General features: G+C 49.7%; 1 protein-coding gene across 6 annotated transcripts in view; it reads left to right on the top strand.

Annotated features, from left to right (window-relative positions):
• Positions 1–25,460, top strand: part of RREB1 (ras responsive element binding protein 1) — a 143,040-nt gene that overhangs the window by 107,642 nt on the left and 9,938 nt on the right. For 4 of the 6 annotated variants that reach the window (XM_037844085.1, XM_037844086.1, XM_037844088.1 and 1 more), the window contains exons 8-10: positions 12,452–12,641; positions 14,564–17,429; positions 24,350–24,514. In XM_037844085.1, coding sequence (XP_037700013.1) covers positions 12,452–12,641; positions 14,564–17,429; positions 24,350–24,514 — 3,221 coding nt within the window. Of the gene's footprint in view, positions 1–12,451; positions 12,642–14,563; positions 17,430–24,349; positions 24,515–24,901; positions 25,401–25,460 lie in introns of those variants that run through there. The other 2 variants (XM_037844090.1, XM_037844089.1) reach the window with 2 other exon arrangements.

The raw sequence follows: 25,460 nt of genomic DNA, 5'->3' as shown, positions 1-25,460 counted from the left end.
CAGGGTGGAGGAGAGAGGCTCAGGGATACTGCGGGCCAGGACATCCCTGCCCAGGGTGGACTTTGGCACCCTCCACGTGACTTGGGCCTCGAAGGGCAAGCCCTGGACCACCTAGCCTTGGGTGCTCCCCAACACCCCCCACCCCCACCCCGTGTCACGTTGAGTCTCGGGGTGTGTGTGGGGAGTGATCCGAGCCAGGCCTTGGGGTTCAGCGTGCAGCTTCGCAGATTCCTGGGATGAGGGGAGGGGTGGCTGTGCCGGCAGGCGGCCCAAGAGCTGTCACAGGCCGTCACTGTTCTCCAGCAACTGGGAGAGATTAGTGCAGCTGTTTGGTGTCGGTCCTCAGACCTTGGGATGTGTAGGAGAGGGGTGGAAGGAGGGGCAGGCCCCGGTGGAGAGGAATGTCTGCGGCGGTGACTGCTGAGGAGGAGAACTTAACTTGCACTCGCTCCTTCTTGCCTCTGGAGACAGAGAGAAGGAAACGCAGAGCATGAAATCCCCTTTTTAAAAGGAATGTCAGCCTCTCAATTCCAAAAAAACAAGCAAGTAAGCATAGCTCAAGGAAGTCGCCGGGGTGTGCTGCTGCCGCTTCTTGGCACAGTGGTTCTCGTGCTCGGATGGTCGGAGCTGGGTCTGCTCTTGGGTGGCAGGAGCTGGGAGGTTAGCATTAGGAAACACTCCCAGCCAAGCCCCTGCCCCACATCCAGGCATTACAACTTGACGTGTGGTTGTGTAAGGAGCTGGGGCTTCTGCAAATAGCCGTCCTCTGAGCCACGAGGGTGGCCGGGTGTACAGCAGAGTAGAGTTGAGCCGACCTGCTCTGTCCTTTTCTGTCCCTCCCTGTCCCCTGGGAGCAGGGGACGGGCGGCAGTGGGCCAGCGGGACTCAGTTTCTCCATCTGGAAAACAGATTTTTAGGACTGTCAAGAGGATGATGGGAGATAGATCATCCACAGATTTAGGCCACAGCCCTTGGCCATCATAAAGACCAAATGAACTGTCACTTCTGATCCTATTATTTAAAATGCATGTCTCTTTCAGTGTTTGAAACCCTCCCGCATTCCCTGTTAAGATTTTCCGCCACGGTTGGGGTATCCCATTCCAGTGAAATTGAGGAGGAGTCAGATTCCAGGGCTTCTCCCCTACTGTTGACTTGACAGAGCACGTGAAAGCATGTTGTCCTTCGTTCTTTATTGTTAGAAGAGTGGCTTTTATCTAGGTTTGCAACGACTGGGAAATTGAGTGCCTATTTAAATTTGGTTTGAGTCCACCCACTCAATGTTATAATCAAACTGTGGCAAAAACCAGGTCCTTAAATAAGTAGAGCAGCACATCGCTTTCCATACTTCGTTGGGGAAATCTAAGATTCTGAAGAAATGGATTTCCTCTCCAGCAGCCTTTTGAAAATATACTTAGCATAGTAAACATGACTTAACCCTTTTATGGCTGGTTCCGGGGTCCCCTGTCTCCCCCCTTAACGGCCAAGAGGGTGGACTTGATGGAATTATGTGAAAGGAAAAGTAAAGCACCCGAGAGGCTTATCTTCTTGGACTGTTGGGAACTTTGTTGTCTTCAGGCTTTTGTTGACTTTAGAGTTTTTCTCCTGTTCCACAGGATTAAGGTCACCAGATGAATAAGATATTACCCGAGTAAGCACTGGAGAGGAGCTAACCCCCAGATTGTTAGCTACAACCTTTAAAAAGAAAAGAAAAAGGAAAAAACCGTCTGGTGACCTCGTTTTCTAAACAGTATTCCTGATCGTTTTCCCCTCAGGCCTGACTCTTCATCTGATGCAGTGCAAGCTCCCATTTTAGATGCTTCTCGAAGGCTTTTTGGGAATCTGCTCCAGTGAGTGGCCACAGGTTCAGTAATTCCGGGCCAAATGCAAATTCCCAAGAAATACTGGGTCCTGTCCTGGGAGCCATCAGAACTGCCGGGTCCATTCCTTTCCCCTTACGCCCCACTGAGAATGTATCACATCCATCACACCTTCTCTCCACACCAGCCAAGAATTAGGTGGTTTTCTTTAAAATGAATGAATGAATGAATGAAATGAACAAACAAAAAAAGAAGAATGTAGCATCATCTCCTAGCATTGAGGACATTTGTCATCAAAAGACCAGGTATGGGTGGTGCCACGTTCCGTGTCAGTTCTCAGTGCAGTGACTTTTTTAGGATTCATGGTGGCTCAGACCACATACAAGAGGGTAATTCGGTTGCCTCCAGGATCTTTGAGACTTGTGAAGACCAAACCCTCAGCACAGGAATGAGAACGTTTCCTGAGCTCTGGGCATAGGTTCATGCCCACGCTTCCTTGCTCTGCTGGGTCCCCTGCCCTCATGGCTGAGTGGTGCCCGGGGGCGCAGGCCCCCATGACTGCAGAGAGAGGGGAGCTCGCCCGGCCGGCTCTTGGTGGGAGTCGGACTTTTCCACTGACCACATTGGCCTCCAGCCCTCACAGGCCCCGCCAGCCCACATCAAAGCCAGTGTGTCGCAGGATTTTGTTTGGGTGTTCAGATTCACTTCTTCTTGCTGAAGGGAAAATGACAGGAGTGGCTGATACTAGCCTCGAGGACCAGCTCAAAACCTGCCTTGGCCACTGAGAGCTGAGAGATAATTAGGAGGTAGAAGAAGGGAGCCACAGAGTACGACTCTCTGCAGGGCCTGCTGCCCCCACTCCGCCCACCCCAAGGCCCCGATGTTTCACAGCCCCCGTCCTGCCATCTCTTCCTTTACCCGGTAGTAGCCACAGTTGCACCACGGCTCACCCACCCCATGTGCTGCTGCAAGGAACAGTTCTCCACCCTCCCGCTGATGGCTGCCTGGGACCCCAGGCACCCCCCTCCTATCTATGCTTCACATCTGCTTAGGAACCCTTCAGTGGCATTATGAGTGGTGCAGAAGGAGGCTGGAAGAGCGGAGATAAATGGTAGGCAGCTGCTTTCCTGCTCGCTGCTGTTCACATCTACTCCGGACCCCCATCTCTCTCCCTCCCCGATCGGCCTGCTTCTTTCTTCCCCACCCACCTCTAATAAAATGTGCCCAAGCCCCTCTGCCTGCCCAGGAGCCACCACATGGAATAGCCCTGCAGAAGGCAGAATGCTGCAGTTTGGGGGCCGGCAGGTAGCACGTGGGGTTGGGGTGAGAAAATCTGCTTCTGGCCTTCTAAGTTAAAAGTTCTTACTCTCTTATAAAATGTTTGCTAGACATCAGGCATTGTGTGGGTGAAATACGTTTGCATGGCCTTGCGGTACAGAAACAGCTTCTGTGCAAAAAGATGGTTCGGAGTGCACCCAGCACTGAGCATCCTTTTGTAAGTGGAGGGTGGGCTGATTGGCCCCCCTGAGATTTCACCCTTGACTTTCATAGTTGATCTCTTCCCCATTATTTAAACTGTCCTTTGGGCTTTCCCCCCACTGGTGGAATGTCTTTTTCCTAAGAGTAAACTATTTCAGTATATGATTTAAAAAAAAAAACTGAAAAGGAAAGAAAAAGTTCCCTTTTTGGAAGGGTCGATGGGATGCTATTAGCTTCTTAAAAATCCTACTTTTCCCCCAAATCCATTCATCTTACTGACAGCCGAGTTAGTTTCCATTTTGGAAAAGTCTCCCTCAGTTTCCAGCATACAGCCATCTCTGTGGCCAGGAAGTAAAAAAAGACAGCCTCATGGATTTGTACAGTTTCCCTCTGGCACGTGGTCAAAGTCACTTGCAAAACAAAATGGTCCTACAGTCCCCCCACCCCCCACTCCTCTTCTGCATACAGTTTTGCTCCATCTGACTGTTTTGCAAGAGAGCTACTGCTGGCGAGTTCCTGGCAGAATTGAGATAACCCACAAGCCCTGGAGGAGGGGAGGAGGGGTGGGCGGGGGTGGGGGGTGGGGGACCCCAGGCCCACGGCTGTGCTTTTAACAGTTCACAGCATTAATGAAGAGTGACAAGCCCAAGTGGGGTTTGCAAACGCCCTGAGGCTGGGCCCGCAGCCGGCATTACAGCCAGCTCTGGACTCTGCAGCATCCTTCACAGATTCACAATGACCTCCATTGTCCTTGAGGAGCTGCCTGGGAACGAGGTTGCAGAGTGTCCCGGGGCCTTGGGAAGCCTGTTGGGCTGGAGTGTCTCCGGCTGATAAAGCCCCATGCACGTGTTTCTGGTGATGGTTTTGCTCGCTGGCTTTTTTTAAGTTCTATCAACAGGTGCTGAGTGTGAGATGGAAGGCAGTGTTTTTCTGGTGGTATTTCTTTCCTCCTCTTAGCCAACCCTGCAATGTTCTTTTGGTTTCAGTGAAGAATTACACCCCACCCACCCCCGCTCTGCCCCATTGCAGCAGCCTGTTTGTGAGATGATACCCTGTTGTCTTTCCAGAAGTGAAAAGACATTGAAATCACCTGAAAATGAAATGTGGGGTATAGGGCTGGGGCTGATTCAGACATTATTAGAGAAACTACTCATTTCTTCCTGTAAGTCTCAGGATGACACACAAAGAGTTGTTCCAAAGTTCCAGAAGTTCTTGAAGTTCTTGAGAGTGAAAAGAGAGAACATACTCACTTGCAATTAAAATTCCATTTTTTTTTTCTGGGCATTTTCATGCGTTTGATAAAATGTGCCCAGCAATGGGCTATTCCTGACTTTTTTTTTTCCTAGCAAGATAAAATAGTATTTAAATTTGGAGTCACAGCTCGTTTTCAAAGCTATTGCTTTGTTGTTTACAGTAACCCCCAAAAAACCCCTAGAACAGATAAGAAGGAAAACAGGGTCAGAGAAGGAAGGGGAAGAGGATACAAAGATGCCTAAAGTATGGACAGTTTCTTTCTTCAGGAAGCTCTCACAGGCTTGTGGCTCAAGATGGTTCTCGATTCCGGATTCTCTCACTCATTCCCCCTGTAATCTGCTTTCTAACCCCACCCAGTTACAAGTCACCTGGTGTGTTTGTTAATAGACTCGGAGACCAGTTTTGATTTGGGTAGGTCTGGGGTGGGGCCCAGGAATCTGCTTTCCTTTTCTGTTTTCTTGTTTTGTTTTGTTTTGTTTTACCCAGGTCCCCAGGGTATTCTTATCTCCAGCACATTTACCTCCAGCCAACACTGAGCAATGAGGTGTGTGCATTCTGGTCCTTATTTTAATTAGTAGGCAAGTGAAGCTCAGGAAAACATAGGCCCACCATCATGCATTTAGGAAGCGGCAACACTGAGCCTGCCCCTCACAGGGCTCCACACTGCCCTCCGCACGGGCACAGGGCTGGAGGCCCGCCCCCTAAATTCTGTCCTGCAGGAGATGTGTGTTGATCAGGTACTCTCTATGTGCGAGACTGTTCTGGAGACTGGACACGGGAGGGTCAAAGGTGAATCAGAGGATGGAGAGGGCAATGCAGGCAGAGGTAGGCAGTGGAAATGCAGTGCTATTAAAAACCCTTCGCTTTTCGGAGAGGCACGTTCAGGTCCCTCCGTTATAAAAACCCACTCACTGGTTCCCCTCCCACTGAATGTCCTAAGTACCCACCATGCAGGAGATTCTTTAGAAATCACTGTGACTGGGGAAGAGTCATTCAGAAATTAATCCCGCTTCAAGATGTTTGCAGGCGAGTAAAGAAGATGAGACGTAAGCTGTCCTAAATGACTCAGCAACCAGACTGGGACAAACAAAGGTCTAGAGAAAAGCGGCTTCCAGACTTTCTTGACCATGACCCAGGGTAAAAACAAAACAAAACAAAACACAATTTGTGTAACGGCCAGGAAACCACATTAACACACAGCCGTATGAAATGAGATCTATGAACCATTCTGGTAATTTCTATTTTTTTTCCTTTCCGTTGAATTTCATGAATAAGAAGTGCTGGTTCAGACTCTTCCAAAAAAAAAAAGGCCATGCACTAGTACAGTAGTCTCTCCAAAGTGGGGGTGTGTAAGGAGATCCCAGAAAAAATAAAAATAGGACTCTTATCTCACCCTTTAAAAATGTCTATTTTTATATTTTATAATGTACATGGTACATTATATATGTGTAAATGTGTGTAAATACACACATGCATATATAAATGCATTCACACACACATTGCTCTGTTAATGAACAACAAACTGATAGATGATGATGCTTGGAAGTTTCTTACTGGTAAGAAATTGCACAATTTAAGAAGCTTGGAGACCCCTAGTCAGGCCTACCTGCTCACCTCCTTGCACGCTACTGAAAAAGAATCAATCCTATTTCTTTCCAAACCTGTTCATGTCAGTAATACTTGTAATCATTTACTGTAATTTAGTTACGTTTTATATAAGCCAACGGCGTTTTCCTTTTAAAGAGTAGTTTGTTTTTTTTTAATTGCTGCCCATTTTAGGGTAGATGACACAACTCTTGAGAGAAATAACCTTAAAAATCCAGAATTCTGCCTAATTGGGGTTTGCAAAAATGGAAGTTCTTACTCCACTTTGAAGAATCTAAAACTGGAATCAAAGACGTGCTGTGAGAATGATTTATGCAGAAAAGACAGCATGGAGCGTCAGTCAGTGGAGCGAGACTCAAGGAGAAGTCGTTGGCCCTCCCCCAGGAAGACTGGCCAATGAATGTGCAGTTGATTCTCATTATTCACAGTAATTGTGTTCTATGAAGTTGTCGTGAGCACTGAATTAAAGAAAACTGACTTACTGCCCCTAGGGAAATAGAGGGTTAGGTTTCCACGAGCCTCTGGTCACAGGGTTTTGTCTGCCAGTCAAGGCATAACTTTTTATGTGTGTTTCTGTTTAAAGAAACCTTATTTAATAAACAGTGTTGATTGGTGAACATTGAGCTTGGGGCCAACTGCACAATAACTCGCGTGGACGAAGCTTATGTAGCACAAGTTTTCTCAGTAAAGTCCATTACAGCCTTCTGCACTTAGGAACACCAGGCAGCACTTTAGCTCTACATGTGGGGGGCACTTTAGAGGGTGAAACCACCCCAAAAAATACCAAAATGCGAAAAACGTCACGCTAAGTACCACATCTTGGAAGCTGAAACCAGAAGTCACAGCGTCTGTCGCCTTGTTCACCGTTAGCTGGAAACGTGCATGTCAGACAACTAAAATTTTTCACCACCCCGTGCATAACTGTGAGTGAGCTGAAAAACACCATGAGTATGGAATTTGGGGTAACCAATAAACTTCAGTGAGTAAGGGAAATTCCCAAATACAGAATCCACAGAGAATGAGGATTGACTGCCTGTGTTTTCATGTAAATGAAGTATTTAAGGTGTATATAAATCATTTGTCACATGCCCTACCTGTAACCGACTCCGGTTAACTGGTCAACCCCAGCCTGTCTGCACCATGGTAGCTTGCTCTCATCTCAGAAGGGAGGTTGTGCCAGGAGCAAGTGCTTGACTTTCAAGTGTGATTTAGTGATGACAAATTCATTATTTCTCACTAAAGCTGCTCATCTCACTGGATTGTTAAAATTAAATGAATTTAGGTATTTGTCACAATGTCTTAGCACTCAGGACAGCACACAGCACTAGTGAAAATTAATTTAAAGCACTCTGCAAGTATTTTATCAGTAATATATACAGTGATTGCTAATTGTTATTTGAGGAAGAATGGGTGATCGTAGGGCCTCAGTTGGAAAATGCTTGTTAGATCCACTGGCTGGGTGAACAGGTGTCCACAACCTTTACATGTTTGGGTCTTTCTCACCTCCTCCTCGTATTTCCACTGTTCTGGGAAAGCACAGACCGACTTCCATCTCCCATGGCAACTTCACACCAAACCTCTGCTTACAATCCAGACTGTTCAGAGGGAAAGGGCAGTGAAAGGAGTGGGGAAATCTGAGCCATCCCCGAATGGTGTCTGAGGTTTGAAAGCACTCCCAGGTTGCTCTGTAACACTTAGTGTGCAAGAGTATAAATCCCACATTTGTGCAGCTTCCCAAGCCTTGGGCTACACCTCCCTCCAGACCCCTGGCCCCTCAGCTTTCCCAAAGGCTTGGATTGTCCGGTAAGTTTGTTGGGAGAAACACAGTCTCAGTGGGGAAATGGGCTCCCTCATGTTTATGTGTCCCAGTGGAACTCGGTGTAGGGGGCTTCTCATCTTGAGTTTTTATTAAAAATTGACCTGCCACACATCTACACATACCTGCTACCTGGTTTGGAGACTTGAGGCCTGGGGAAAGAGGCAAAAAGTCAGCCCACTTGTCAGCCATTCATAATAATATATTTCTGTCTTCTAAATGTATTAAGGAACATTTCAAGCGTATGCAAAAGTAGAGAACCACCTAATGAACTCGCATGTACCAACTCAGTTTCAAAAAGTATCATGGCCAATCTTGTTACATCTGTTTCCACCCCTTCCCCCCACACCAGGTGATTTCAAAACAAATCCCGGACATCAACAAACAGTTGTTTGTAAATATTGCGTTATCTCGCTCTAAAAGAAAAGGGCTTAAGGAAAAAACACAAAAATACCATTATCATAACTAAGGAATTAACGGCAGTTTCTTAATATCATTTTCTGTGTGGTCAGGGTTAGGTTTCCCCGATTCGGACATTTTTCTGTCATTCTTCCAGTTGCACACAGGGTTTTCAGCCTGCTGAGGATGTGGGGAGGGGTGGGTGCCACGGTGGGTATGCAGGTGAACTTGAGCCTGGACGGCCTCTCAAGGCTTTCCTCCTGTCCGAGGTTCACAGTCACCTGCGCATGCATGCACAGCTCAGAACTCAAGTGTGTGTGCTGGCCAGAAAGAGAACATGACTGCATGTGTGTCCAAGTGTCATAGAGCCACAAACCGGATGGTGTAAAACCACAGAAATGTATTGTCTTACGGTTCTTGAGGCCGGAAGTCCCAAACCAAGGTGTCGGCAGAGGCACCTTCCCTCCGAAAGCTCTAGGGAAGACCCTTCCTTGCCTCTTGGGTTCCTTGGCTTGTGGGCGTATCCGTCTCATCCCTGCCACCTGCATCTTCGCATGGCCTTGTTTCTGGAGCCATCCATGTCTCCTCCCCTTCCCGAAAGGACATTGGGACCCACCTTACTCCAGCTGCATCTTCAGATCCTATTTCCAAATAAGGTCATGCTCCCAGGGCCAGGACATTAGGACTTGAACCTGAGCCTTTGGGGGAATATATTTCTTCACATAACAGTGAGACCATTTTGTTCCCTGTTAACTCCTCTCATATCTTGTGACTTCAATCTTTGGGTACTTTGGGCAAGTGCTGGTTGCTGGGGTTTGGGGTTTCCAGCATGATCGGGAGAGGACAGTTACTGCGATGGTGGGGAGAGGGTTGCCGGGGGAGCAGGGAGAACGAGTCGACCCACCTGGTCGGGATCTGTGATGGAGAACTTTTGCTATTCAAGGTGTTCTGGATTATTTGAGGCTGTTATCACAGGGGGTGAGCTAAGGAGAACTACCTCAGAAGGAGTTTTGTTTTCTGAATGGCTGGTGGGAACGTAGTGGTCTAAATGTCATTGAACGCCGACAGGAGTGTCTGTGATAAGATGCCACGGAGCCCCCCGTGGAGAGAGCAGAGGTTGGTACACTGCAGCGTGACTCACGTTCCGTGCCTGCCACCGGGTGATAAGGTCGCAGCTTGATGCCACTTTCAGCGCTCAGTGAAAACAGGCTTGGCTCCTTCGTGGATGATGTCGTTATGTGTTTATTTCCAGAGAAGAATTTCAAAGCACAAACCTGCAACTCAGGTTCTCTCTCTGTAAAGCAGCCACTGTGCCCCCTTCCTTTAAGGGTTTTGTGGGAGTCAGAGGCGCAAATACACATAAATGGAAGGTGCTCGGCACAGGGTAAGTCCTCAGTAACTGTTGGAGTCTGCTAATGCTGCTGATTTGCAAAACACCAGAGCTGGATCGGCTTTTATAAAGTGGGTTTATTTGGTTACAAAGTTACAGTCTGAAGACCATAAAGTGTCCAAGGTAACACATCAACAATAGGGTACCTTCACTGAAGGATGACCAGTGGCATCTGGAAAACCTTTGTTGGCTGGGAAGGCACGTGGCTGCCATCCACTTGCTTCCAGGTGACATTTCAAAATGGTGTTCTCCAAAATGTTGCTCTTGGGGCATTTTGTCCTCTCTTAGCTGCAGCTGTTCTTAAAAATGTTACTCTTAGCTACTCTGAAGTCCTTGTCTGTGAACTCCTTTATAGGACTCCAGTGATCCAATCAGCACCCACCCTGAATGGGTGGGGTAGCACCTCCATGGATATTATCCAGTCAGTCATTTCACTCACAGTTGATTGAGTCACATCTCCATGGAAACACTCAATCAAAGGATTCCAGTCTAATCAACACTAATACATCTGCCCCCACAAGATTGCATCAAAGAATATGGCTTGTCTTGGGGGATATAATATATACAAACCAGTACAGTAACTGACTCAGGAGTCCACTGGAGCTCTCTGCGGTGATGGAAACAGGCTGATACATTTGCACTGCCCGGCACTGAGAGCCCTTGCAAAGAGGCTAGTGTAGCCTTGTTGATTCAGTAACTTAAACTGAAATAACTACTTGGGGCTAGTGGTTCCTGCATTCACAGCAGGTCTAGAGGGTATCGATGATGTTGTAATTATTAAATAGTTTTTACTGTGGTTCCCAGATAAGACCTAAAGACGAGAGTAGCATGGAAAGCAGAGAAAGTACTCTAAAAAGGTGTTCGTTATGCATCTGCGTGGCTCAGAGCCTGTAAGGGGTGAAAGGGGATCTGTGGAGTGAAGCCAAGTGATAGCTAATGGACTTCCATCGTGGGAATCTTCTGGGGAAGGTGACGCAGCCTGTGGCAGGTGTGGGTGTGAACTTGGAAATCGATGGGACCCGCCTGCAGATGCTGTGTTAGCTTTTTGCTGGCTCTGGAACCTCGGTCACGGTGCGTGACATTTGGGGGCCTAAATACTGTCATCTGTAAAATGAGAGCAGTGGTCCCTTCCCTGCCTGCCAGGGTTGTCACACCGGCTGTCCCTGGCACAGTGCCCCACCCTTGCTTACCTCGTACGTATTCAAACAGGAGCTGTCTGATTTTTAAGATAACAATGGTAGTAATTTCAGAATTTAATGTGTGCATACCATACCCACTGTCACTTGCTACTACTTCAGATGGCAATTATAACTTTGTTCCCATCAGATAGCAGGGATAGCTGACCTGTTGCTCTGGGTATTGTGTAATTTTTTTTTTTTCTTTCTTTCTTTCTTTAGATTTTTTTTTTTTGTTTAATTTTTATTGGGGGAACATATGTACAATATAACATCTCCCATTTTATCCACTTTTAAGTGTACAATTCATTGGTGTTAATTACATTCACGATGTGTGCCACCATCATCACCATCCATTACCAGAACTTTTCTTTCACCCCAGACAGAAACTCTGCACCCCGTGAAGAATTCAGTTACCATTCCCTACCCCCACCCCTGCCCCTGGTAACCTGTCTTCTAATATCTCCCTCTATGAATTTGCATATTCTAATTATGTCATATAAGTGGGATCGTACAATATCTGTCCTTTTGTGTCTGGCTTATTTCACTCAACATGTGTTGAAACTTCACCGATGTCGCATGTATCAGAACTTCATTCTTTTTTACAGCTGAATAATATTTCACTGTGTGTGCACATCCCATTTTGTTTATCCATTCATTTGTTGATGGACACTTGGGTTGCTTCCACCTTTTTGGCTATTGTGAAGAATGCTGATTTGAACATTGGTGTGCAAATATCCATTTGAGTCTCTGTTTTCAATTATTTTGGTTATATACCTAGAAGTGGAATTGCTGGGTCATATGCTAACTCTATATTTAGCTTTCTGAGGAATCTCCAAACTGTTTTCCACAGCAGGTGCACCATTTTACATTCCCACCAACAATTCACAAGGGTTCCTATTTCACCACATCCTTGCCAGCACTTAATATTTTCCTTTTTTTTTTTTTTTAATGATAGCCATTCAAGTGGGTGTGAAGTGATACCTCACTGATTTTGATTTGCATTTCCCTAATAGCTAGTGATGTTGAGCACCTTCTTGTGTGCTTATTGGCGATTTGTGTATCTTTGGAGAAATATCTATTCAAGCATGTTGTGTGAATTTATTCTGTTTTGACTTGTGTTTACAATATTTGGAATCCATTGAGCTGAGGGAGGGAGAAAAACCTTTGCAATGGTCAGTCCACCTTGTGTAATTCAGAGAAGGACAAGGAGTTCAGCTGTAGGGCTTAGGTTCCCGGCTGTCTCCTCTTTGAGCACAAACTTCGGCCAGTCAGGCCATATTTACATATTGTGCTTTCTGCAAAGATTTGATAATCCAGGAGTTGGTAAGATATAGTTGTGTTTTGTTTTTTAATGAGGAGGAAGAGGTTTTCGGTGCTAACCACAAGCAGACTGGCTTCTTGGTGTCCTTTCATTTTTATTTTGCTCAGGCGAAATGAAGCAACCCAGAAATAGAACACAATAAACCTACTTGGCCTCCAGCACCCCTTTACATCTTGCCATTTCCTCTCCCAGGTGTGACATTTGCTGTGTCACCTTCCGAACACATCGTGGGTTGCTGCGCCACAACGCGCTGGTCCACAAACAGCTTCCGAGAGACGCCATGGGAAGGCCCTACATACAGAACAACCCTTCGATCCCTGCTGGCTTCCACGACTTGGGGTTCACAGACTTCTCCTGTAGAAAGTTCCCTCAGATTTCACAGGTATTCTGATTCCCCTGGCGAAACAGCAACAAGTCCCTCAGGCCAAGCTTCACCTTAAAGTGCCCCTGTCCTTAAAATGTTGCCAGTTGGGTTTTCTCCCCTTTATGACATCCACTTGGTTCGTAGGATATTCCTGTGGTTTGGGGTTGAGAGGGCTGGGTGGCCTCTTATCTTGTGTTGTGTTGGCTCGATTGCACGTTAGCCAGCTTAGGACTCAGGATCTTCACTGCCTTTTGTGTTCGGATGTAAATTTGTGAGTGGTTCACCCCCATGTGGCCACATCTTAACTTGGGTTTGTCATTTTTAAGTCCTTCTTTAATATATAAAGAAAATATTTAGCATTGAAGCTAAATAGCACCAATATTTCCAGTAGTTTCTTTAAAAATGATTCACGTTTGTTCTCTGCTTATCGTGTAGCTGATAAAATAAATTGGAGAATGTATTTTTCCCCCCAGTTTTTTACACTGAGACAAAGGAATCAGCAGTAAAGTTCTCCAAGAGCACGTGTCTCATACTCAATGAAATGTATATGTGGACATCCACGTAACCACACGGGGCGACACAGAACATTCCAGCACTCCCAAAGCTCCCTCAAGCCCTTTCCCAGGCAATAAATACCATTGTCTCCCACAACCACAAAGCTAGCTGCTCTTCTGACCTCTGTCACCACCAATTAGCTTTGCAGGGCACTTGCTCTAAAAAACATGCAGTCTATTAAGAAAAAAGAGAAAGTTAATTCTATTCTGCTGGGTTATGATTTACCTATACTTCGATACATCTCTGCTGGAATAACTTGGGGACTGATGTCATTCCATCGAGTAAACATGATTTTTAAGATGCTTTGTGGGTTTACTTACTCATTCCTTTAGCAAGCAGGGTGAAGGTCAAGTCCTTATGTATTAGAAAGAGAGGCTGGATATGCTAGGAAGGTTGTAAAAGACTTTTGTATTTAATTTTTTAATTAAATTCAGTTTTATTGAGATATATTCATGTACCATATAATCATCCATGATGTACAATCATCTGTTCATAGTACCATCATATAGTTATGCATTCATCACCCTAATCTATTTTTGAACATTTTCCTTACACTGGAAAGAATAAGAATAAAAATTAAAGGTAAAAGAGAGCACCCAAATCATACCCCAATCCCACCCTATTTTCCATTTAGGTTTTGTCCCCATTTTTCTACTCACCATCCATACAGTGTATAAAGGAAGTGTGATCCACAGCGGAAGTGTTGGGCTTCCTCACCTGGATTGTTGCTGATGTTCTCACAAACGTTGAGGACTGGTGGGTTGATGTGCCGAGCCCTCTATCATGGGATTTGCCCTCATGAAGCTTGTTACTGCAAAGGAGAGGCTAAACCTGCTTATACTTGTGCCTAAGAGTCTCCCCCTGAGTGCCTCTTTGTTGCTCAGATGTGGCTCTCTCTCTCTCTAACTAAGCCACCTCGGCAGGTGAACTCACTGCAACCCCCTCCCCCCAATGTGGGACCTGACTCCCAGGGGTGTAAATCTCCCTGGCAACGCAGAATTTGACTCCCACAGATAATTCTGGACCCAGCATTGTGGGATGGAGAACATCTTGAGTAAAAGGGGGATGTGAAATGAAACAAAATAAAGCTTCAGTGGCTGAGAGATTTCAAATGGGGTCGAGAGGTCACTCTGGTGGACATTCTTAACGCACTATATAGATAACACTCTTTAGGTTGTAATATATTGGATTAGCTAGAAGTAAATACTTGAAACTACCAAACTCCAACCCAGTAGCCTTGACTCATGAAGATGACTGTATAACAATGTAGCTTACATGGGGTGACAATGTGATTGTGAAAACCTTGTGGATCACACTTCCCTTTTTTATTTTTTTTTAATCCTCTCCTTTATTCCCTTCCTTCTGCCCACCCGGGTTCCGTGCAGGCCTGGTGCGAAACCAACCTGCGCCGATGCATCAGCGAGCAGCACCGCTTCGTCTGCGAGACCTGCGACAAGGCGTTCCCCATGCTCTCCTCACTCCTCCTGCACAGGCAGACCCATGGCGCTGGCGAGCAGGGCCAGGACAAAACCCAGGCCAAGCCCCCGGCCGGCGACCCCCTTGACCAGAAGGTCTTCCTGGCCTGGCTGGGCCTGCAGCTCACCAAAGATGTCCGGCCAGCTCCAGCCGCGGAGACCCCGCCGGACGACAACCGAGCCATCCAGCTGGAGACCCTCAAGGGTCAGCTACCTCAGGACTCCGGCTGCGCTAGCCTGCTGAGCCTGTCTCCGTTCGAAGCCACCTCCCTGGGCGGGCCGCTCGCCGTCCTCCCGGCCACCAAGGAGGGCCTGAAGCACGTGTCCCTGCAGCCCTTCCAGAAGGGCTTCATCATCCAGCCCGACAGCAGCATCGTCGTCAAGCCCATCTCCAGCGAGGCAGCCATTGAGCTGGCCGACATCCAGCAGATCCTGAGGATGGCCTCGGCGGTCCCGCCGCAGATCAGTCTTCCGCCCCTGTCCAAGGCCCCCGCCACTCCCCTGCAGGCCATCTTCAAGCACATGCCCCCCCTGAAGCCAAAGCCCCTGGTCACCCCGCGCACCGTCGTGGCCACCTCCACCCCGCCGCCCCTCCTCAACGCCCAGCAGGCCTCCCCGGGCTCCGGCAGCCCCGGCCTGCCCCCGCCGCCGCTGAAGCTGCTCAAGGGCTCAACGGAGGCCGCCTCCACCGCCCACCTGCTGCAGCCCAAGTCCGGGGCGCAGCCCAGCGCCACGGCCCAGCTCTTCCTGCAGCCGCGGCCGGAGCCCCCGGGCCCACCGGAAATGAAGACGCAGCTGGAGCAGGACAGCATCATCGAGGCCCTGCTGCCCCTGAGCATGGAGGCCAAGATCAAGCAGGAGATCACAGAGGGTGACCTGAAGGCCATCATGACGGGGCCAGCCGGCAAGAAGGCGCCGGCCATGCGCAAGGTGCTCTACCCCTGCCGCTTCTGCAGCCAGGTGTTCGCCTTCTCGGGGGTGCTGCGCGCCCACGTGCGCTCCCACCTGGGCATCTCGCCCTACCAGTGCAACATCTGCGACTACATCGCCGCCGACAAGGCCGCCCTCATCCGCCACCTGCGCACGCACAGCGGCGAGCGGCCCTACATCTGCAAGATCTGCCACTACCCCTTCACCGTCAAGGCCAACTGCGAGCGGCACCTGCGCAAGAAGCACCTCAAGGCCACCCGCAAGGACATCGAGAAGAACATCGAGTACGTGACGAGCAGCGCGGCCGAGATGGTGGACGCCTTCTGCACCCCGGACACGGTGTGCCGGCTCTGCGGCGAGGACCTGAAGCAGCACCGCGCCCTGCGCATGCACATGCGGGCGCACTGTGGCCGCGGCCTGGGCGGCTGCCTCAAGGCCCGCAAGCCCTTCGAGTGCAAGGAGTGCGGCTCCACCTTCTCGGCCAAGCGCAACTGCGTGCACCATGTCCTCAAGCAGCACCCGCTGGTGCCGGAGCGTGAAGTCGAGGGCTACGTGCTGGTGGCCGACAGCGGGGACGGGCCGGCCCCTGAGGCCCCGGGCAGGACGGAGGACGGGGGCTGCGGGGCCTTCGGGGAGCGCAAGCCCGGGGGGCCCTTCCTGGAGGCCCAGAATGGTTTCTTGCACGGGGTCACCGCCCCACCTCTGTCTCACGTCTCCGTCAAGTTGGAGCCAGCAGGGAGCTTTGCCATGGACTTCAACGAGCCCCTGGACTTCTCTCAGAAGGGCCTGGCGCTGGTCCACGTCAAGCAGGAGCACACCACCTCCTTCCTGAGCTCCTCCTGCCTCGTCCCTTACGACTGCTCCATGGAGCCCATCGACCTGTCCATCCCCAAGAATTTCAGAAGAGGAGACCAGGAGCCGGGAGCCCCCGGTGATGACAAGAAGCAGGAGCAGGGCAGTGGCGAGCAGCCCCCCAGCTGCCCGCCGGTGACCTTTGGGCCCGGCGGGGTCCCAGAGAAAGCCCAGGCCCCCGCCACGGTGGCCACCCCCCCGGAGCTCCCTGGCCAGCCCCTGAAGGGCCCCGTTCAGCTCGCCGTGCCCATTTACTCCTCTGCCCTGGTCAACAGCGCCCCACTCCTGGGAAACTCAGCCCTAATCAGCAGCTCCACCTTGCTGCGGCCACTGCGCCCCAAGCCTCCCCTGCTCCTGCCAAAGCCCCCGGTGACGGAGGAGCTGCCCCCGCTGGCCTCCATCGCCCAGATCATCTCGTCCGTGTCCTCAGCCCCCACCTTGCTAAAGAGCAAGGTGGCTGACCCAGGGCCACCCAGCGCCGGCGGCCACACTGCGGCCACAGACCATTTAGGCACCGCCGCTCCCCAGGCCACCCCCGCGGACACCGCCAGCCCGACAGAGTGCGGCGACCCGCCCCCGTTGGCCAACAGCCCAGAGGCCGCCTCGCCCAGCGAGCAGGGCCCAGCCGGCCTGTCCAGGAAGCGGGGTCGGAAAAAGGCAGCGAGGAGCCGGCCCAGGACGGACGGCGGCGGAGTGGACCTGGACTCGAGCGGGGAGTTCGCCAGCGTCGAGAAGATGCTGGCCACCACCGACACCAACAAGTTCAGCCCGTTCCTGCAGACCGCCGAGGACGACGGCCCGGAGGAGGCGGCTGGAGCCCCCGTGGACGCCGGCCGGCCCAGCAGTGACCAGCAGGGCAGCCCTGGCGAGGACAGGCTGCTGCGAGCCAGGCGGAGCTCCTATGCCAACTGCCTGCAGAAGATCACCTGCCCCCATTGCCCCCGCGTCTTCCCCTGGGCCAGCTCCCTGCAGAGGCACATGCTCACACACACCGGTAAGAGGCCGCCCCTGCCCGTCCCACCTCCTGGCAGGGAGGCGGCAGGGGCGGGTGGAGAACCAGGCCCCCATTCCCCCAGCTCCAGCCCTGCTCCTGCCTTCCCTTCGCCACCAGCCTGAGAAGCAGGGCGGCATGCACCTAGCTCTAGAACGTCCCCTTGCCCTGGGTCCGAGCCCCAGCAGGATCCCTGCGGGGTTGAGCGAGGTGTGCGCTGTGGAGGCGGCTTTAGGCAGAAGGGACCCTTCCCGCTGCCCCTCCCTGTCCTGAGAAAGTCGTGGTGTGAGGGGAGTCTCCAAGCACAGAGGCAGCCAGAGAGAAGGGGAGCCTCATTTCCGGGTCTGGGAGCGCCAGGAACCCTGGGCTCCCAAGGGAGGCAGCACATCCGGCATCCCCAACGCAGCGTGTTGCCTTTTGAACATTCTGCGATGTTCTCTTGGCTGCTTCTATGTTTTTAAAGGGAAACGTTGCAAGTTGTGATGTTGGCAGCTGCCTGTCAGTTCACGAAGGCAGACGTGTCTGCCCCTGTTTGTTGTGAAAATCAGTGACAAATGGTGGTAGGACTTTTTTTTTTAGTTTATGTGAAAATTGTCGGCTGTTCTGGAGAAACACCCGAATGTAATATAAATATAATATTCTAAGTAACAGACTTAAGTTGGCAGAAGTGGTCATCTACAAGTATTTTTTTTTAATGTTGGTTCATACAAGCTGATTTTTAGAGACATTTAAAATAAGGAATACACTTGATTATTTTTTTCAATGCAATTTTATTGAGATATATTCACCTAATACAATCCAGGAATACCTTTAAATAATTTTATAGCAGCTACTTGTAATATCGGATGGCCACACAGCTCTCATCTTAATTATGATTTACTAATTAGCCACACAGGATTTATATCATTGCTCTAAGGGTAATTAGAGTGAGAACCTTAAACCCTTTTGGAGTTTACAACCCAAGTATTGGTAGCTAGAGCCTAAAACAGAATACAGAATTGTATGGTACAGGATTGCCAGATAGAATATAGGACACCCCTTAAATTCTCATCTCAGATAAACAACAAATAATTTTCAGGACAAGTATTTCCCAAGTGAGATTTAGGACATAACTATACTAAACAATTCCTCATTGTTTATCTGAAATTCACATTTAACCAGGAATCATGTATTTTGACTTGCTACACCTGACGATCCCAGGTAGCTTTACTGAAGGTCAGTCACCCCCCTGAGACTTTGGAGAAGCTCACGGAAGGCTGTTTCTGTTAGATGAGGTAGCGGGGCCGGAGGAAGGTGGCAGAGCAGTCACTGCAAACAGGAAGTCTGTGGAGAGCAGATTAGCGAAAGGAAAGGCCGGCTGTTGAGTCACGGTTGGAAGGTCTGGGGGTGTCTCCTGAGGCTGCACCAGCCACTCAGGAGGGCCCCGGAGACGCCAGCATTTCTTCCCAGAGTGGCGGAACCTCAGATCCAAGAACGGGGAGGGACCCACGCAACCAGAACCAAAATTTGTAGATTGGTAAAGTGCATTTCCAGGCTGTCATTCTCTTTCCATTTGAACTCATTGAAGCCCAGCAGAGTAAACTAATACTGCTAATGAAGAAAGTGGTTCAGGTGGAAAAGTACATTTTAGAGAGAATGTTAAGTTACTCACCCCACCCCACCCCCACGTTGGCTGCCCTTTTGGGTGATGTCTGTCACCTGCAGAGTTGACGGAGAAGTGAGTCTTTCTCTGGCTGCTTGTTCCAGAAAGCAGGTGGTCTGGACCTGCCATAACCCAGCCTCCCCACCAACCCCCTCCAATTCAGAGCCCTGTGCTTTGTAGATCCTGTGCACATTTTTCTCAGATGAAGGTCAGTGTCATTTAATCTTGAGCATTCTATTCCCAGCAAACAGGACTGGAGTGGTCAGCTTTTCTTTGAAGGGTCTCCCCCCACTTTGCAGATAACGGCAAGAAGCTCTTCCCTGTGAATCGAGGCGTTTTGATGGCCTGGCTCTCAAATGCCAGAATGTCATAGTTGGCTTAAAAATTTGGTGGGGTCTGAAGCAGAGCAAGGAAGATGAGAGCTCTGTTTAGGAAGGCAGTGATACTGTTGCCTGGGGTGCAAATATAAAAATATTCTGCCGCTTCTCCCCTCCCAGCTGCCGATACCTTCAGATGTGTATGTTCGGGCCCAGCCCGTGACCTCCCAGCAGGTTATGCTGTCATAATGGGCCTTGACTTTGGGGAGGGGAATATTTCGGGTTGGTAGAGAATGCCCTTCATTTAGGACAACACAATCCACATTTTGCACGAGGAAATATAATGCTTAGAGAGGCTGAGCACCTTACCCTGGTGTCGTGTGGGTAAGCAGAGGCGGAACTGGGAATTCAAAGCCAGGGCCAGGTTCCTGCTGCTGTTCCCCCAGTCCAGGTGTGGGTGCACCCTGATCCCGTGTGTGGAGTGGGCCTCCCCCCACCTCACTGTGTTGCAACAAGTCCTGCTCACGGAAGATTTGGAGGGGGTTGCAGATAAGGGTAGCCCGCCAATAAGTGAACTAGAATATTATTAGATGCTGCACAGCTCCCAAGTTTTATGAGTTAGATGCACAGAAACTTTATCAGGGTTTGCCGTGTATAGGTGTCACTGCTTTAGCTTTCAAGGACAACCTCACCATCATCTTTCTCATAAATCAAGTTAAAAAGCCCTTGGCTGTGTTCGATTCTGGGTTAGAACCTTTTCCATTCATTGAACGCCGGAGCTAGAAGGAACCGGGAAATCATCTAATCCGGACGACTCTCCACAGACATCATATTTTCCTGGGAGCAAGCGCCTGCTGGTGAAGAATTTTGGAGCTCAGTCTTTCCTGGCTCCCGGGGTTTCTGTTTGATGCTTTACCCAGAAACCTTGACCTAAGATTCCATAAGGCATACGCTGAAGAGTACAGAAATGAACCGCTGACCTTGAAGCTATACAGAGCCGTGATAGAGGGAAGAGCTGTTTCTTTGTTAATGCCTTAGGAAAATCTAGTGGAGTTCTAGCCCGAAGCTTTGAGCAGTACCCAGTTTTAGGGTGCATGTAGGGAAAAGGTCTGTACCTTGAGAGTTGGCCTTCACCTGACCTCCCAGCAAGTGCATGGAATTACCATGATGTCTCGCCTTCATCCCCCGGACATGCCCTCCACGCCCCCACCCCAGATGGGCAGCAGTGGGTAGACCAGATGTCAGGTGTCCAGCTAGGGTGTCACCTGCTCGCCGAGGGCAAGGGTGCTTGGTGGCAACCATTTCCCCCGCCTCCGTGGCTCCGGTTCCAGGAATTGTGCTCGATGAGGAAGCTGGCCGCCGCGGGCATTTTTCACATCCCCTGGCCCCTCTCTCCAGCCTAGGTTCCCCCTCCCACTCCCTCCTCCCGCCTTCCCCTGGCCCCACGGCTTCCTGTCACTTGGGGACTCTTCCTGGTTCCTTACCTTTCTCTGCCCGAGCAGTGTCAACACTAGAGGAGAGGAGAGAACAGGTCCCTGTTCCTTTTTGTCCCCCTCCTGAGCAGCCGGGAACCCTTAGGTGGCGGATGAGGTGCCAGAGAACAGAGCCAGCCTGGAGACTCCGTCCTCACTGTTTTCCTCTTTCCCCCTGTGCAGTTTCCTCAGGGTGCAATGAAAGGGTGGCGAGCCCAGGAACCCTTTCTGCTCCAGCCTTCGGGGGCTCCCGGCGTGTTCACTTTTTCTCATGGTTTGTTTTAATTCCCTTCCTCTTCCTGCTTGGGGCTCTCTGCATTCCCCCTCTGCCCACCCCCAGCTTACAAGCCACAAGCAGCAGAGTTAAAATCATTTAAGGCTTCCAAACCTAAGTGTGGGCAGTGCTGCATTTCACCTTCTCAAGTGGCTTCTGGGGTTCGTACGACCTGCCCCCCCCACCATCTTCTGCCAAGTGCAGCAGAGGCCATTGCTGCAAGGGGGGCAGGGGCTGGAGAGAGGGGTCTGGTGGTCTCAGCCAGGACATCTCGTTTTAAAAAAATAAATAAATAAACAGCCACTCAGGGTTTGCCATCATCACTCTTACCCACTTCGCTAACCCCAGTTTCCTCCGAAAAAGTGACCAAAACTTGCACAACATTTGCTCGGTTCTGTCTAGTTAATCTCCTGATAGTCTGATGGCCAAAATCATTATCTCGTCAGCAAACTTGTTACTCTTGACTCTCTTTTGCTCCAGTGCCTACCAGATAATAGAGTTTAGTATAAAATTTCTGTCTTTATTTCCTGACTGTTCTGGGAGAGTGAAAACTGGCTGATGACAGTTTTTTTAACTTATGTGGCAGGGGGCGGGAAGATGGGGCAAAGGTAACTTGTGGTTACAGGTGCTTTTAAAAACAGCCCTGCTGAGGCAGTAATTTGTGTCAGTAACCAAATAGATAAGATGATTTGTTTCTCTGCAGATGGATTATAGTCCACAAGTTTGTTTTTTGGTTGTTTTTTTTTTTTTTTTTTTTGGAACCTGTGCTATTATAAAACACTAAAAGGCCCAGCGTTTTCCTCTGTCCACACAAACCAGAGAACACAATGCTATTTAAAAAGTAAGGCTGATGCAGCAGAATGCAAGTGTCTAGTGTGAACTTGTAGTGACTTTGGTGTTGGTTGTCACGTTGGGAACCTTCCCTGCTGATACATTACTCTGGTGTCATTGGATTGTTTCTTTGGATTTAGCATTAATGCAAATCGCTATCATGGCGCATCAGCCAGGCTGCCCAAAAACCATTGTAGGCCAAACCACGTAGATGGAAGCGAGAAACCAGTCATTTTCTTTGAAACCAAGAGTCACGTCATAGTAGCTTCTGACTTCTTTTCCTCTCTGCCTGGCTCCCTTCCTCTCAGTCTTGCATTACCCAGAAAAAGTACGATGTTACCTTTGGACGATAAAACGTTAAAGGGAAATTATCTTTTTCTTAGTTAAAACGGGGCCCGAAGAATTATTAAAGAGTGTGTTCAATACTTAGTGAATGCAAGAAGGAATTTGAAAGTTGCACAGTCAGCATTAAAATACTTTACAACCAGTCTTCCCACAAAAGTGTGGTTTTCTTTTTCTTTTTCACATGAGTGTTATTACGAATTCTGCAGAAAACGCCTGCTGAACTTTGGAAAAGAATACTTTCCGGTTGACCGTGCTGTGCCATAGGAGCTGCCTCCTCAAGTTTCTGCTTCTTGGGTGATTGTCCCAAGCATCTGTATTTTTAAAAAGCTCCACTGGTGATTTGGAAGCACTGCCTTGAAGGGCTCTTTTAGCTCAGGGGGAATAAATGTCCTCTTTCTTTGATGATTACCCATGACCCACCCTGGCAGTGCATTTATTTCAGTGGTGCCCAGTAGCAGCTGGAGACACACAAGGCAGCAGCCTCAGCCTGTCCCCTGCGGAAACCACTGGTCCCTTCTGGCGAAACCCTCTGGCGACAGGCCCGTGCTGTTCATTCAGCATCTGCACCTAAACTGCTGCAGAGATCAGTTGACATTGCTCCAAAGGCAAGGCCTCCATGATTTGAGCTTTAAGGTTGCTGGGCCGGTGGACATCAGACGCTCACGTTGGAGGGTGGTGGTCCTGGGGTCATGAGACCAAAGCACCGGGCTACAGCTCTGAGCTGGGTTTGCTGAGACAGGAAAACTTCCCCCGTAGAATTGGGGAAGAAAAGGAGGATCCCCCAACGTGGGAGGATCCCCACCACCGTCTTCTCCCTCCTGAAGCCCATCTCGCCCCTTCCCTCTTCCCGCTGTCCTATCCGTCCTTCTTATTTACACTCTGTCCCTGTTCGCTCTTTTAATTTTCCTCGTATCGTTCAGGCAAACTCAGGGACACTCGCAGAGGACCCTCGTCTGCATTTTGTAACATCGTGTTTACAGTACAAGGGGAATCCAAATAAAAGCAGAGGATAAGCAAATCAAACCAGATAACTCCTGGGGGAGGTGGGGGAAGGCGGTTCTCTGTCATCCCTTTACCCTATTTAGGGAGTTTAGGCACCAGGAAGAAAATGGGGGGGGAGAGGGTAGGGACAGGATTCAGCACTGTCTTTGTGCCCCAATGGGGGAAAAAAAGAGGCCTCTTGGGGGCTGCCCTCTAAGCCCATGTCTTGCTGGAGCACATGATCTCCTGGTGCAGACTTAGTGGTTTGCTGGTCACTTTTTTACCACCGAGCAGGCGCAGGGACAGAGACCCTCTCATGTAATGAGAAGCCCTCCCTCTCTGCATCCACAGAGGACCCCGGCCACCCTGGGTAGGGGTTGCCGCAGGACGGCTCAGCGAGTAGGACGGGAGATTGTCCTGGGTTGTCGGAACCAGGACAGTGGCTGGCCAGAGCCTCCCGGGTCAGGACAAGGAGCCCCCCACCAGCCGGCCCCCCAGCTCCCATCCACAGAGGCCACCCACGAGGAGCAAGGCCTGTCGGGGGGCCCCCAGATACCCTCCAGGGGGACCCCGGTGCGTTGCGCCATCCCATTGCACTCCCCCAGCAGCTGTGTTTCCTCACCATGCTAGAAACTTAGAAAAGGTCTTCTATTTTTGATCCATTATTGGCGTCTTCTTGCCGTGCTCTGTGATCCCTTCACATACTTTTAAGTTTGTTGTCGTTCTTGTAATTTAATATATTTTTTCTATTAACACCGTTGTTTTATTTTAAACCTGTTTATCTCAGTCTCATTGTTGAGATGCTTGTAGTATCTCAAAGACAAAACTTACCCTGTTCCACTCAGGATAAGGAAAAATGCTCATTTTAGCGGTTGGCATTCTCAGTTTTGTTTTGTTTGTTTTTTTTAATGTATTTTGTTTATTTTCTTAAAAGGAAGGGTTGGAGTGGGGGTGGAGGTGGGGAAGCAAATACCAATAATCCCAGGCAAATAAATCAATGCGACGTTTACTTTTCTTTTCGTTAGAAAGCCAGATAAACATATATTTTTTTCCCGCTTCAGGTCAGAAGCCCTTCCCTTGTCAAAAATGCGATGCCTTCTTTTCTACCAAATCTAACTGTGAACGCCACCAGTTGCGCAAACACGGAGTTACCAACTGTTCCCTGAGAAGAAACGGGCTTATCCCCCAGGCAAAAGGGAGAGATGTTGGATCTCATGATAGCCCAGGTAGAGCCTTCAGGTTGCGGAGAAGGAAAGTGAGGGAGAGAGAGAGAGAGAGAAGGGACCCGTGGAGTGTCCCGGGGAAGGGGTGTAGAGAAACCCAGCTGTCCAGGTTGGGATGGGGCTTTGCAGGTCTCAGAGCCCCCCTGTCCAGAAAAGGGGGACCCCATGGAGGCTTTGGGGATGACCCTGGGCTCGGGAAACAACCATAAGGCCCCTAGATTGCTTTCCTGAGCTGCCAGGGGAAATCCGCCACCCTCCGGAGCAACAGATGCCTTCTTTAGGATTTGGGGCCCCTCTGGGAGGTGGGACAGGAGGGAGGGGGGTGCAGTTTTAGCTGTCGGTGTACCCACTGGTATTGTTTTGTTTTGTTTTTGTTTTTGTTTTTTACAGTAACTCTTTTGCCGGCATAAAACTTTTTCTCATTTGAAAACCCACTCTGCATGCCCTTTCTTTAATCACGTTTCTGCTTGACCTGAATCTCAGGGTATTATTCTCATGTGCTGATACACGCTTCTTTGCTCCAGCCCCCTACAGAGCGATTAACTGCCCGGCACATCTTCTGCCACCTTCTCCGCACCCTCCCCTGTCCCACCCCCAACTTGTAAATTTACTCATGTCCCCGACTTGAAATATGCTATCATCTCCAACCGCTGGGCTCTTCTGCACCCACCCACTTCCCCCCAAACAAGCAAAACAACAAGACATGGGCTTCTCAGGTCAGCGAGACACACGACTAGTTGGTTATTGGTCAGTGACCGTATTCCAGGTATTGGATTCTGTTCTGCAGATCTTGAAAGTGTTGACATTTCACCGTTGCTTGAGGCCGAAGAGATCCCCCCCGTAAATGTTGGTTGAGGGTTGAAACTGTCCTGTGGCTTTCTGGGTTCTCTTCCTCAACTGGGGTGGGGTGGGGGGTGCTGGGATCATCTGGGAGGTCTTGCTGGGGTGG

Source organism: Choloepus didactylus, chromosome 7 (genome assembly GCF_015220235.1).
Source record: "Choloepus didactylus isolate mChoDid1 chromosome 7, mChoDid1.pri, whole genome shotgun sequence".
NCBI lineage: Eukaryota > Metazoa > Chordata > Mammalia > Pilosa > Megalonychidae > Choloepus > Choloepus didactylus.
Note: the sequence above shows the minus strand (reverse complement) of the source record. Positions and strands in the feature narration are given on the sequence as shown.